Source organism: Vicugna pacos, chromosome 19, assembly GCF_048564905.1.
Source record: "Vicugna pacos chromosome 19, VicPac4, whole genome shotgun sequence".
NCBI classification, from domain to species: Eukaryota; Metazoa; Chordata; class Mammalia; order Artiodactyla; family Camelidae; genus Vicugna; species Vicugna pacos.
In genome coordinates, this window is record NC_133005.1 from 38,775,313 (window position 1) to 38,790,514 (window position 15,202).

At 40.7% G+C, this 15,202-nt stretch overlaps 2 protein-coding genes and 1 long non-coding RNA gene across 20 annotated transcripts in view; 2 read left to right on the forward strand and 1 right to left on the reverse strand.

The window, feature by feature from the left end:
- Positions 1–2,538, reverse strand: part of LOC140687464 (uncharacterized) — a 30,079-nt gene extending 27,541 nt beyond the window's left edge. The window contains exon 1 of the long non-coding RNA XR_012061830.1: positions 2,322–2,538. This is a non-coding gene — a long non-coding RNA (uncharacterized lncRNA). The remainder of the gene's footprint in view (positions 1–2,321) is intronic.
- Positions 1–15,202, forward strand: part of TSHZ2 (teashirt zinc finger homeobox 2) — a 911,650-nt gene that overhangs the window by 239,490 nt on the left and 656,958 nt on the right. The gene's annotated exons all lie outside the window — the stretch shown is intronic.
- Positions 2,640–4,175, forward strand: LOC102540971 (testis-specific Y-encoded protein 3-like). Its single transcript, XM_072943533.1, has 2 exons — positions 2,640–2,795; positions 2,931–4,175. Exons 1-2 carry the CDS (start codon positions 2,640–2,642, stop codon positions 3,819–3,821), a joined length of 1,047 nt encoding a protein of 348 aa, XP_072799634.1. The 3' UTR covers positions 3,822–4,175.

Below are 15,202 nucleotides of genomic sequence, written 5' to 3' on the forward strand. Positions count from 1 at the left end.
AGACTAACTAACTTAACAGTTTTCCCTGCCACATTGAAGCCTTAATGTCCTTGCAAACTCAGTTCAGTAAATAAATGTCTGCTTAATGGAATTGCAAATCAATCCATTCTGATTCTTGGTGAAGAGGGAGGAGAGAGAGAGACTGCTGATTTGGGGCTAGGATTCACCACCCAACTGCTGCAGAGGGGAAGGGGGTGAGGGTGGTCAGGACGCCACCATTCCAGGCCCAGTTCTTTGCTCTGCAACCTCTGTTTTTACTGTCCACTTCAGAGAAGATGGTTGTTGTTGCTCTACCTTCATGTGTCCTCTTGGAAGGGGAGGGGCTGTTACACCTGGGCACATTTCCAAATGACAAATTTAACAAGTCCTTTTAACGTGTCGTTGTCATCATTCTCTTCCTACTTATCTCTGAATTATAGTCATGTATCTAAAAAATATTTATCGAGCACCTACTACCTTCCAGACACTCTTCTGGGACTTGGGATACAACAGAGAACAAAATAGGCAAGACTTCCTGATCTCCTGGAGTCTGCAGTCTAATCAGTGAGATAGGCAACAAACCAGATGCTTGCGTGAAATAACTGAGGGAGAGATATGCCAAGAAGAAAGTGGAAGAGGGAAGAAAGTAGGAAGTGTGTGTGGGAAGAGGGTTATAATTTCAGACAGGTTGGCTGCGGGGGAGCTGTACTGAGAAGTGACCTTTAAGGGAAGACTGGAGCAAGTGAGGTTGCCTGAAAGAAGCAAACTCCAGAGGAGGGAACAGTACCTGTCACTGCTCTGAGAAGGAACCACGATTTGTGTTTTACAAACTGTGTACTTGGAGTAAGTGAAGGGAAGATGGGTAATGGGCAACCCAGTCATTCAAGTTTCTTAGGTCATGTGGGGATGTTGACTTTTATGAACAAGTGACACATATGCCAGCAGAAGATTCTGATTATAGGTGGGCCTTAACGTGAATTGCGTTCTAACAGGATTATTCTGGCTGCTGTGAGGATAACATACTGTAGGGAACAGGCAAGTTTGTAGTTCATTGTCATAATTCAGGAGAGAGAGACTGGGGGCTTTGACTAGGGAGGTAGCAATGGATGTGGTTGTTTCCTGACAATATTTCTTCGCTTACTCTTGTTTCTCCATTTCTAGCAACAGTTACTAATTCATGGTGATCACTGACATTTCCTGCACTTTCACGAGTTTCTTGAGCTCTGTCTGTTCCCCCAGTTTCATTGTTATCAAACAGCTTGGCTGTGATAGACTGCTGATCTTCATCTTCATATTGATTAATTTCATTTTCACATGCATCACCCGTACCTCCAACATCTTCAGCAGTTTTCACATGATGAGTCATTTGCGAACGACAGATTTTCATTATAGGAGTCATCTTCTGGGTAGCATGTGTTGGACTAGACTCAGGTGAAATGTTTGCTCAGTTCTGCCTAGTGCTCTCTCTCATGAAATGGAACTTGATGGGTTTTTTTTCTTTCTAATTTTTGAATCCGACCACTGTCAAAATAATTACAAAACTGTTTTCTCTTATTTATTTGCTGATCGGCTGGGAATTGTGTTACTGTTTTACATGGAAAATATAATTCCAGCAGTCACTCCTTCTAAATGAAATGATGATGTGCTACATTTTGATTATATGACATGTGCATTATGGACTGAGGGCCTCGGTTCTATGAGTCTCGCTACTAGAGTGGGTAGGAAAGAGGAACCTCACTCCAGCTAGCCCTGAATTGGCTAGCAGTCTCTTATTTATGGCCTGGGTTGCAAATTCAAATAGCTCCCTGGGCCAGACAGCTGATATATGTGGGTGCATGAGGCAGGTGTAAGAAAATAGAGAGTGGAGAGACAATGCCAAGTTGGAGTCTGCAGTGATGAACAGCGTAATTTGCTTGTCCCATTGGAATGTGGTCCCAGCATTGATAGACTTCCTTAAAAGGAGCAGGAAATTTGGGCTATTATGGACGTCTGACTTTTAATTTCTTTTCACTTTCTGAGCAACAAAATAAGTCTTTGCGCTAGATCAAATCCAAGTTCTCTAGTTTACAAGAACACCTATGCCCCTCCTGTATTTATTATGCTGACTTTACTTGCTCCCAGTGATGATGACCATGTAGGGTTCAGCAGAGCAGATGCTTGTTATAAGTAACAGTAAAGAATCTGACTTGGGGAGGTTTACTAACCTATCTCCCCCCTCCTTTTTTTTTGTATTTTCTTTTTTTTATTAAAGAATAGTCAGTTTACTACGTTGTGCCAATTTCTGGTGTACAGCATAATGCTTCAGTCATACATATACATACACATATTCGTGTGTAACCTACCCATTTTTGAACAGCTGTTGCCTTTTGAGTGGACCGAATATTGAACCTGGGCTGAACGGACCCTTAAGCTCTTCCTTCTGTCCTTTGCTGTCCACCAGACGGTAGACGGTATTAGTAGAATTTGAGCTCAGGCCTTAGACACCAAATCCTGTGCTCTTTCCATCGCACTGCCCAATGTCGCCACGTATGGGAAACCTTACAAGCAGAAAAGATAGGAGTCTCACTCTCCCTGATTGGTTGCGGTGGGGGCGAGTGGGCGTGGCTCCTGGCTCCTGCTCGCGAAGCCCTCACGCACGGGTGCGTCACAAGCCCCAGCGCATGCGTAACCGGCCTACTCAATTGCGGAGGCCAGCGGAAGAATTCACAGGGAGTGTCGGGTGGCTCCAGTCGGTGGGCTTGCTCTGCGGGCCACGAGCTGCACTTCCACCACCTGCTCCTTGCTCCTTTTCAGCTGCCCCGGGCCAAGGCCATACAGCAAGTGAGGGGGGACCCGCGGCAGGCAGGGCTCCCCAGGAATTGTGGGTGGCCTTAGTTGGGGGAGGGGGTCCTTAGGGGGCAAGGGCTCTAGGGCCTTCCGGTGCTGTGGGGGTGGGGCTGGATACGATACAGGCACTAGCTGGTGGGACGGCGGAGGAGGCCACTATCTTCAGGGTGGAGTTCGTGCCAGGAAGCGCGGCCCCGGAGGAGGGAGAGGTGGCTCCGGGGATCGGGGAGGCGGCAGCGTTGGTGGTGGAGGACATCATGGAGGTGGTGGAGGTGGTGGCCGAGGAGGAGCAGGACGAGCAGGAGGAAGAGGTGCAGGCGGAGGAGCGGGATGAGAAGCTGCAGGAGCAGGTGCTAGCAGAGCCAGGGCAGGGACGCACGACCACTCGGTCCCTGCTGGAGGCACTGGAGGCCCTTCAGTTGGAGCTGGAGCCTGTGAATAAGCAAGCCAGCAGGGCCTACTCTCGACTGAAGCTCAGGATGTGTCAGAGACGGAAGCCGCATCTCCAACACAGAAGTACCATCATCCAGGGCATCCTTGGCTTCTGGGTCAAAGCTTTTATGAACCACCCCCAGATGTCAGCCATGATGAGTGACCAAGATGAAGACATGCTTAGCTACATGACCAATTTGAAGGTGGAGGAACTCAGACATCCCACTGATTGCTGCAAGATCATGTTGTTCTTCCGGAACAACCCCTACTTCCAGAATGAAGTGATTGTTAAGGAGTATCTCATTAACATCGCTGGATATAGGGCATCTCATTCTACTCCAATTCAGTGGTACCAGGGTTTTGAACGTGAGGCTTACAGCCGCAGGCACCACAACAGCAGCCTAAACTTCTTCAACTGGTTCTCTGACCACAACTTTGCAGGATCTAGTAAGATTGCTGAGATCATCTGTAAGGACCTGTGGCTCAATCCCCTGCAATACTACCTGAAGGGGAAGAAGAGGGAACTGAGAGGAGGAGAGGAAAGCCCAGATTTTGAGACGAATATGACGGAGCATCACCCTTGACCTAAGATAGTGGAAAACCGAAGAAGCTGCTTCAGATGAGGATGAGTGGTCAATGTGGTTCTCACGCACAGGAAAAAAATGAAGAGAAGTCTGGTGGTGAAACGCACAGAGGGGGAGACGCCAGTAAACCTGGAATAATATTGGAAGATAAATAAACAGCAGCATCGTGTTTAAAAAAGAAAAGCTACGAGTCTAGACTTGGACCCTAGACTGACCAATCCTGACTTATTGTTAGGCGGTTTATTTAGCCTCTCTGAATTCTAGTCCTCCATCTATATAATGGGTTTATATTACTGTTACTACTACTACTAATGTGCTAATAAAAATAATGAGTTAATATTGAGATAATTATAAGGGTTGTTTGGATGACTGAATGACTCTGTATATACAAAGTGCATAAGTGTACAAACGGTATAAAATTAGTGTCCACAAGTCCATATGTTGACATCAGTATCATTCATCTCATGTGAGAAACACTGCCCAGTGTCGGTCTGCACTGAGAGCATCATGGACATCATTTGCCTCTACTATTAGACTCTGTGACAGGGGACATTTGCCCTTGATTTTCCTCACTAGTAGGACCTGCAGGTGAAGCTGACTCAAGGATTTGAAGGCTTAGTCTTTTCTTTTAAGATCCAGTACAAATAATCCAGCTGACTTAGGCTGGAAGCATCACCTGGCTTATAAGGAATCCTCCTTTTTGGATTATCTTTTCCTGACCACATGGAAATTACCGCCGTAAAATTTAGAAGGCAGGACACAGGATCTGGATTAAATCCAATCTGATCTAAATCTCACCTCTACAGCTAGCCTGTTCTGCAGCCAGGGCCCAGGCATAGTGGCTTCTGAGACTTATGCTTCAGTAAACTCAGGAAAATCTGTCTTGATGTATTTTTCTGTCTCTTCCCCTCTCCTCACCACTGTTGTTTATTTCTGACTTAAAAAAAAATCCTTAATTGTTGCTGGTTAGCGTGAAAGTTATGCCAGTGAGACACAGATCTAGGAAAAGAGACTCCATCATTTGGCAGTGAAAATTGACTTCATAAAAAAGTGTGCCACCAGCTTTAAGCTCAGGATGATGCCCCAGAATGCATACTTTAAGGTGTGTGGGCATTACTTTGAGATATTTAAAAATGCAGATTCTGACTCAGCAGATCTAGGGTGAGGCCTAGAAGTTTGCTTTTCTTAAAAGCTCCCAGGTGTTGCTGGTACTATTGGTCTACAGACCACACTGTGAGTAGGAAGACCCTATAAAAGTGCCAAATTCATCTTCTCATGTTTCTTTTCATCCTCAAATTACCCATTTTCCTTCAAGCATTAATGTTCAGAATGAGAGATTGTTTTATTCAATATATGTATTTTTCTGTTTTATTTAAAAGTGACCACATTTTTGATGGATTTATTACTTAATGGGGGGAAATCCTTATGCAATGTAAATGTATATCAAATAGTCACATTGTTCACTTTAAACATCTTTAAATATCTCACAGTCACATTTTATTTGTTAATTCTAAGTTGGAAAAAAAGTAACCACATTTAAGCTATGAATTAAAAAGGGTTTTTGTGTGAGAAAGAGTGGTTTTCTCAGGTACCAAACTATCATTGAGAACACTGTTTTCATGTTCAAAGATCTAAATGACCAAAATAATGATAATATAATAATAATAATGATAATGTTTGTTGAGCATATGCTTTGTGAAGCACCATGTTAGCATTTAATTTAGTGAATGTTTTTGATCATGATAACCATATGAGTTGGGAACTATTGCATTGATCTGAACTTTATACATGATAAACTAAAGGTAGGAAAGTCTGAGGAACTCATCCGGGATCACAGAGCAGGTACATAGTGGAGTCAAGGTTGAACCCAAGACCTGGGATCCTTCAAAGTTTATGACCCTGTAGAATTTGGGTACATGCCAGCCATGCAGGCTGGGTATAGTATCTGCTCAATGAAGATGACAGCAGGAAGAGCTTTGTCTGTGTCAACCCTGAGGGTTATGGTCTTTTCTTATTGCTGGGTTTCCCAGAGAGTATCCAATCTCAACAGATCCTTCAGAGTATTGGGACAGGTATACGAGGACAGAAGTGACCACAATAGGATGTAGCAGGTGAGGCTCAGCCCCAGCTAGGAAGGAGATGAAGGTGTTGAGAGGAGGTTCTTAAAGGTGTGGGTGAATCAAAAGGAAAATCTGTAAGGCAGCATTTCCTTATCTTTCAATCTTGTGAAAGATGCAAACTGCTATTCAGATGTAGCTTGATTGTTGGGTTCCTCTTGTGCTAAGACAGGGATTGAAGAGAAAATCTAATCAAACTGCTGAAGATTTGGCCATTTGAATGAGCTTCTAGATAATAGCTCACGAGTAGTGTCAGGTCTAGCGTGTGGGCAGTATGAGTCCAGGGGATCCCAAGGATAGGGCATTCAGAGAGTCAGTGGGAGATATTAAAGAAACCTGAGGCTCCAACACCCACCACCATCAGCAATATTGGGAAGCGGTAAAGAGAGTGGGTTCTGGAGCTAGACTCAATTGTTAACTAGTGTGGGACTTTGGGCTCTTCTTAGACTTGGATACCCTCTTTACAAAATGATACAATGGTATCTTCCTTATAGAGCTGTTCTGAGGATTAAATGAGAGATTATTTGGTTAGGTTTTCTCCCTTCTTAGACGATAGATTCTAGCAGATTACAAATAATCCCTAATTTTGTTTACTCTAATATTCCCAGACCTTTTGCTTCTTAATAACAAAGAAGAAATTAAAGAAATATCTTTAAATGAATGAACAAATAAAAACCCAGCCCATAAAAACACTTACTATAGGGCCTGGTATAGAATAGGAAATCAATAGATCTTAGCTAGTATAAATATTACCTTCCTTACTTGGATACAAGGAGGACTTGGATTGGTAGAGCTTGGATTTAAAGCCAAGGGGTTTGGCTCCAGAGTCCATACTCTTTCTTGATTGCTGTCTTTCATTGATGTTCATTTAAGACTGATTTTTCCTTGTTCTTGCTTTGAGGCCTCCAGGTTGGGAAGATTTGCCTCTGAATTTATATCTCTTTGGACCAACCCTGATCTCTATTCCAGAGAGAGAACTATCTCAGCAGGGCCTAAGATGTCCCTGTGTTTGGAAAAGACTTTGTGGACTGAGCAGGAATTGTACTTTTTAGTATCCTTGAATAACCCAAGCAAAGTTAACATTTATTAAAATTAAATTAAGCTCTTGTTTCATCAGAACAGCTGGAAAGATGATATATAAAGAAATCAAAAGATGGGTAGCATTTGGCAACCCTGATCATAAAAAAACCATGAAATACAAAATAAGAATATGAAAATGAATATATGTGTGTGAATTTATGGCTGAGCTATTATGCTGTACATCAGAAAGTGACATAGCATTGTAAACTGATTATACTTCAATTAAAAAAAAGGAAAAAAGGAAATGAAAAAAAATATACTGTCAATCTTGCTAAATTATATGATGATATAAAAAATTGTATTAGATTGATTTTTAATTAATAGTGAATGAAAGCTGGAAGATGATATTTAAGAAGTTTTCTATATTTTCCTTTGCAATATCTGTCTTTTTTAAACTTCTTAATAATAAATATTCATTATGTTCTGATGAGAAAATGTATTATTATAAAGAACCCTCCCAATATGGTAGTACTAGAGGAATCTTGGTTAGTGACTCCAATCACAACTTGTAAATCTGAATAATCTGGAAGTTTCTTTTTTCTTTGAGGGGAATCATTCCATCTGACTTTGGATCCAATCTCTCCTACCTTTCAGAGACATCAGTCTATGCATTATATCCTTTCTCATCTCATTTCTCTCTTATCAGTTCCTTTTCGTCGGCATTTTAACTTGGCCAAAGTCTCTGACATTTTAAAAATATTTCTCATGGTCCTATGTTTGCTTATGTTGCCCTATTTTTCACCCATACTGAATATTATTATGTACTATTAAAATATTTATTATTTTAAGACGTCTGTCTTTTTTATAAGTGGATTTAACCCATTCATATTTATTAAATTGATTATTTATATGCCATTGTATTTATATCTTTTACTTACCACGTGTTTTTTCTTTTTTCAAACTTTTGACTTCCATTTGTGGATTGGATTTTCTTGGTTTCAATTTTTCTGTAGAGTAGTTTCACAGTTACATATCTTATTTACATTTTTATGATGTTTATCTATAAATTTTAACTCACACGTATGAAGATACATTTTTTCCAGCCATATGTTGAGTTAATTGGAGTTTATATCTTCCCTCTGACCAAGACAAAAGCTTTAACATGCTTTACTCTATCCTCCAGCCCTACCTCTTAACCTGCCACATAGTTTTTTTTTGGAGGATTTCAGTTCTAGATTCTCATGAAAAATATTTAGGTAATTGATTAATTATTAAATCTTATGTTTTATTGTGACTTGTTTCCCTCTCCTTCTTGTATATCACCTTCCTCTGGCACAGATTCTTTAGTAATGTCCCTGTGGTGTATCTTCAAGACAATCGAAGGGACTCTGTGGATGGAAATGTTCCTGATTTCTTACATGTTAGAAAACATTTGAATGATAGTTTACTTAGCTACAAGTTTCTAAGTTTAAAATATTTTCCCTTCTATATCCACTGTCTACAGTGTTATCAATTAAAACTAATGACAATCACAATTTTAATCTTTTTAGGTAAAACTATTTTAGCTGTTTTTCTATTTAGGTAAAACTATTTTCATATGATTTTTTTTCCTTTTTTCTGAAATTTCACCATAATGTGTATAGGAGTGGGTCGTATATTAGTGTTAGTTTTTATCTTGCTTGATGTTCAAAGGCCCATTCAATTTATTTTTCTTTCTTCAGCACTAAGAGATTTTGTTATTTTATTTTTAAAATTTCTGTCCTCCTTCTAGAATTTCTTCTTGAAGAACAGTAGAGATTCTGAATCTACATTCTGCAGTCTCTGCCTCTGGTCACACTGTCTTTTCTTCTGTTGGTGTGGTCAAATCTCCCTCTGCCTCTCTCTTAAAGAAAAACTTGTGATGCATTTAGAGAGCACCAGGATAATCCCAGATAATCTTCCCACCTAAAGATTCTTAATTTAACCATATTTGCAAAGACCATTTTTTCCATATAAGGTAACATGTCCAAGTTCCAGGGACTCGGATCTAATATGTTTGGGGACCATTATTCAGTGTATTCAGGGTTCCTTCTGATCCTTCTAATTGTAGACCTTGGGGCTAGAATTCTGTAGCTCTTCCAGCAGTCAGAATTGTTTCACCTCTCTTGTTCAAACACCTCCTCTGTCTTCTATCCTCACCCTTTCTCCTCTTCCCAGTCCTTCCTCTTTCAACCTTTCCAACTCTCCCCACACAAGCCTTTTACCTTTTCCATTCATCTTCCTCACTCTTTTTCCACTCCTGCTTCTTCCTTTACACTCTATCCTCCAGTCTAATATCTCCACAGCTCCAATCAAATCTTCTCACCCCCAGCGCATCAGAAATTCTTCCACATTTCTGGTTTGCGGACGTTATTTTTTCTACTTCCTTTCTAGTATCATGATTTATTTAACTGCAAACAAGCAAACAAAACCAAATCAGTTTCTGGAATTTTATTAAGTTCTTGGAGGGAGGAAGAACATACTTTACCATTTTAATCACTGAAATACCTCTTTATCAACCATACTTCTTTAGACTGTGAGCTCCCAGTAGCAGAGACTCTGTCTTATATGTTTTTATTTACTTAATGCCCAGCACATGGTGTTGCTCTTTCTTGTTTATTAAATGAATGTCATTGTGGATTTGATAAAATGAATTGTGTATGGTTGTTTTAACTGATTACACAAACTGATTTGACTGCCATTTTCCTGCACAAAGAGGGTTCTCAGAAACCCAGTGATTGTTTGGACGATAATTTGAAAACCACACTCAAGTTTCTTTTAGTCATGGTGGGTTGAACTTGAGAGTGCCTTTAACCCTTTCTCAGAAGAGCTGTTTGGAGGTGGATAGTGGCTTTGTGGCTTTTTGGTATGCAGCTGTTCACTTTCAAAACTTAATTTAAAACAATAGAAAATGTACATTGAAATCGTTTTTGTCTCCCAATTTATTTAATATGATTTATTCTAAATGCATTTCATATCAACATAATGTATTGGAGCTCCACCACCACCTGTTATTTTGTAGGGGAAATAAACAAGACCTCTCTTATCAGATGAGTTAATTACACTGACATATTCACTCCTCCCCAGAGATATCATAAACTAAAATGCTGCAAGCCTTTAATTCAAAAGAGCTGGATAGAAACAAGAAGTATGCAGTGGTATATTTTCTTTGGAAGAATCAAAACTCAATACACTTGATCTTGGGGGGCAAGGTGGCTTGAATTTATCAAATGGAGTCTAGTTAAGAGTCACATATGAAATCTGTAGGTGAGTTGAGCTTGAACCCATTTCTCAATATTTGGCATTGTCTTTCGGTCTCTGTGCTTCTGAGCATCATGTGGTCATTTTCTTTACCTGCTTCTTCCTGTCTTGTCTCCCTCCTCTCGGGTATCTGCCTGGTAATGGTTGTATATGCAGAAGGCCATTGGCACCAGGAAGAGTGCAGTGCAGTCTTACTTCAGTCTCGGGGGAAGACAGCCACCACCAGCAGTAGTCACAGTGGCTTTCATCTCTTAGGGAACTTAGGTGGATATAGGGAAGGCTGCTGTGAGTGTCTTAGGTCAGAATCCCCAGAAGCAAAACCTGAGATGAGGATTCACATGTGAAAGATTTACTGAGCATGTACTCCCAGAAGAACTGTATTAGAACATGAGGGAAGCAGGGCAGGGAAGGGAAAAAGACCAAGCAAGGTGTGAGCTCAGGCAAATCCCAGCCTCAGCCTGATCCTCTGGGGGGCTCTGGAGTATCAATCACACCTCAGAGCTTCTCCCAACCTCCCAACTGGTGGCAAAACAACTGGATTTTTATGCTTCCCTCCATTGGTCGCTGGCTGAGAGCCATAAACTCCCAGAAACTTCTGGTTCTCCTTCCTGTGTCAAAGTGTCAGTGTTGGCAGCCCCCTAAGAAATTCACAGTTAGGGGCAAAGCTCACAAAAACTCGAGGAGGGGGCAGTGCACAGGGCACAGAGAGACTGCGTAAGAGGAATTCAGGGGGATGCGAGAAGAGCACAGACAGTGTCTGCTGCCTTGGGCTAGGGGAACCGAGGGCTTTATGTCTGCAGGCTGGGGGCTGGAGGCTGGGGGCTGGGGGAGGAGGATGCCCCCTCATCCATGTATCCTTGCATTAGGCACTCTGTGCACAGCACCCATGGCCTGTACACCTTTTAAGGATGTCTACAATATTTGAGACCAAAAAAAAAATGAATTTAACTTTAAAAAATTACCTAAAATTGATTAATTTATTAATTCAACAAATATGTATTAAGCACATACTAATTTCTATTCTGTTCTGGGTGCTGATGTTATTACAGTGAACAAGACACAAAAAGACCTGCCTTTGTGATGAAAGTAGAAAGATGATAAACAGAATAAATGAGATATAGAGGGGTCTTATGTTCATAAGTCCCATGAAGGAAATGAGGCGGGAAGTGGGAGAGCCATAAGGCACATGGTGGCTTGGGTATGGGAGGGAGCGGGGAAAGTAACTGTACTTTTATATGGGGTGGTCAGGGAAGGCTTCACTGAGAAGGTGACATTTCAGTAAAAGCCTGAAGGAGGTGGGGGGGTTTGCCATGGAGTTTCACGGAGGAAGTGTATTCACAGCGCAGGAGCAGCAAGTGCAAAGATCCTGAGGTAGGAGGATGCATCATGTGGAGAGAAGCAAGAAGCCCAGAGTAGCTGAGAATGTGTGATGGGGAGAGAAATAGGAAATGAGGTTAGAGAGGAGCATGGGGCTAGACAGTGTCAGGCTGGGAGACAACTGAAAAGATGCTGACTTTGTTTAACTTAACAATCATAAAATCTTCATTATGTTTTTTAAAATGTCTAATTTGATTCTCTCACTTCCCTACAATCCCTGTTATTAGGGTAAGGACAAGCCCATGTAGCAGAGGGACCTCAAAATAAACTCTAATGAAATAGTTGTTTACATCTCTCTTATGCAGCAGTGTGAGAGGAGGTGGGTGGTTCAGAGAGAGGGGCAGGATGAAGTCACGCAAGGGCCCAGGTTCCTTCCATCTCATTGCTCCACCAGCCTCCGAAGCATAGTCCTTGTATACATCATTGACCTTGACTAACTAGCTCCAGCTCATAACAAGAAGGAATGAGGGTAAAATAAATGAAGTCACTTCTGTCTAAGGAGCAGGATCTGGATGTTCATACGAGTCAGGCCTGCTCAGGCACAATGGACCAGATTTAAAAACATGGTTTTAGTTAGAGGTACAGAAAAGCCTCCAGCTAGGTGACTGTGTCTTCTAAAACTTGGGGTGGGGGGGAGTGAGAGTCTATTACTCAAATGAAGAATTGGAGAATGGAACTCGGGGGCAATTAGCATTCTCTGCCATGCATAATGATGGCTGGGTACTTACAGCGAAAAGTAAGTCAAATGAGTTACTTAAAGATGAATAGGGATCTTTATAAAAATTCTTTTCACTCACTTTTAACAAAATAAATTATATATAAAATGGAGTGGAAGTAGGGCCACATTTCAGGGAGCTCCATTCACAACTGGTTTTGTGCAATATGGCAGGCCTGGTAGTCTGTGTATTTTAATATACTTGAGATAACTTGGGGTGGTGACCCCTACAATAAGTGTGCCCTGGGTTACAAAGCCTTAAAGCAGCCCTGCTCACTTTGGTCACACAGCGTTGCCGGTCTATGAGTCAAATGTCAGCTCACCCTAGGAAAAGTGGTGTTTGCAAACTGAACTCCTGGGAGGTGGCTTGATAAATCCGCAAACCAATTTATTCATTTACAGCAGGCAACATAGCCAGTACAATAACTCAACCAGTCTCTTTCCCGGTATTGACTTACCTGAGAAACCAAATTAATTATCAGAAGGTTTCTCTGCTAAGTATGGAATTAGAAATAAAGGAAATTGGATGGTCTTAAGGGATTGCTCTTACAGGCTTGGATAAGTCCTGATAAATTGCCTTTAAAGAAAAAAGAATGTACTGCTCGCTGAGAACCTGGCTCAGCTCTAAGCACCTTCTCCTTGAACTCTGATGTTGACCCAAGTTTATCATCCAGGCTTTTAGTGTACACTTGTAATCATTATATTACCTATTTTTTTTTTAAAAATCTAAATTGTATTTTACATCAATGCAGTTTTAAATGAGCTGTGTTCTTGCTGTGTCTAGGAAGGGCACTTCATCTCATGGATAAGCAGTAATCTTTCATCAGAGATAATTTCCTCTTTGTGATCTTTCTCTTTATTTTTTGGTCTATCTCACTTTAGGTCCTCCCCCTCACCCCACCGCCCTGCCCTTCTTTTCTCATAACTATAGCATATGTCTCAAAAAGCTGGGAATAATATGCAGCTAAAACCACACCCTTCTTTCCTCATAGTGGTTAGGCGCCCACAGTCCAGCTGAACCCTGCCCCTTCCTCTTAGCGGCTGTATGGTTTTAAATAAGCTCACCTTGCCTCAGTTTTCTTATTTGTAAAATGGGCATAATAATAACACTCATGTCATAGAGTTCTTGTGATGATTGAGTGTGTGGGGACAGTTTAGAATAGCAGTTCTCAAAGTAAGTGTGTTTTGAGAATTCCTAAGGGTCCCAGAGACTTAGGATCCACAATCAAACATATTTCCATAATAATTCTAAGAGGTTCTCTGTCTTTTTACTGAGTTGACATTTGCAGTGATGATACAGGAGCAGTGGTGGGTAGACCTGCTGGAGCCTTCGTATGAATCACAGCGGAGGCACTTGCTCTGCCAGCAGTCATGGGCCCCTCCACCACGACACACTTACAGGGGAAAATAAACAAACACCAGTTTCACTTGAGGGTCCTTGATGAAGTATAACATGTCAATTTTATTAGATCTTGACAGTTTTAATATTTTGTGTGATGAGATGGGACGTGGATGTAAAGCACTGCTGCTATATAAGGAATTATGATGGTTGTCTCTAAGGAAAACACCTCTGTGATTGAGATGGGAACTGAAGTAGCTGTTATTTTCATGAAACATCATTTTTAGGAAGGATGACAAAAGATGGTTATTCAAGAACCTCAGGATCTGGCAGATTTTTTTTTTTTTGAAAAGGAACATAATTGGCTATCACTTCAAGGAAAGTAAGTAGTGGTATTTGTTGCCAATGATAAAATTCTTATTTTCAAGCAAAAATTAGAATTTTGGAAAACTGAAATTCACCACTCTATGGGTGACAGCTTTCCCACACTTAAATACTTTTCTGATGAGAATCATGGTGATAATTTGGTAAGTTGACATTTTCCAAATGACTGATGTGTCATGTTCTAAAATCGTGTGTGGATAAAAGCCATTCAAATTGCAAAATAGACCACAGGGATATTAATGTATCAGAGTATGAAAGCTTACTGATATGGTCTCAGACTGTACACTGCAATCAGCCTTTAAGAAACCCTTACTTGTTGAGTTTTGGTGTGATATCAGAGGAGAATATCCATACTTGTCTGAAAATCTTAAAATACTCTTCTCTTGTCCCACCATATACGTTTGTGAGACTGGATTTTCCTCATATACTTATTTCAACCAGAAACACATAGCACACCAGTGTCCGTGCAGGAGAAGATGTGAGAATGTAGCTGTCTTCTGTCACCAGACATAAAAATGTGTATCTCATTACATATTTTTTGCTTGGAAACAATTGTTATGTTTTTGTAAGCATGTGGTGCTTATGTTAACATGTAATGGGTTTACTATTATTATTGTTACTAACTTATAACATGGATGAATACATATTTTAAAACTGTCCTTGTTTTAATTTCTATTATGAATATTGATTACTTTAAGCCATATAAGTAAAAGCTCTTTGGGAAGTTCAGTAATTTTTATGAGTGTAAAGGCTTCCTGAGACTTTGAGAATCACTGGTTTAGAACATTGCTTAGCATAAAGTAAGAGACGTACAGCTGCTTATTCCCAAATTATGCTTAATAGCAATGACAATAATAATAAATAATCATTACCTTTCATTGAATATTTACTGTGTGCCAGACATTGTGCTATTTGCTTTGCATACATTATCTAATGTGACTTTTAACAGAATGCTGTGAGATAAGAGTGGTTGTTAGTTTTATTTGATAGATGAGGAAAACGAGTATAGAGAGGTTTGGTAATTTGAACAGGCTCCTACAGCTAGCTATGCAGTAGCAGAAATGAGGCCCCAGGCAGTCTAATTTCAGGGATTCTGCTCTGAATGAATTACATTTATATTATCCCTTCATTTAAGAATCTCTGAGTTCCC

Excerpts from the sequence above, each read along its gene's own strand:
- LOC102540971 (XM_072943533.1), top strand. The coding sequence starts at position 2,640 with ATGCGTAACCGGCCTACTCAATTGCGGAGGCCAGCGGAAGAATTCACA. Across the intron at positions 2,796-2,930 it reads CCCCGGGCCAAGGCCATACA|GCACTAGCTGGTGGGACGGC; the intron begins GCAAGTGAGGGG and ends GATACGATACAG.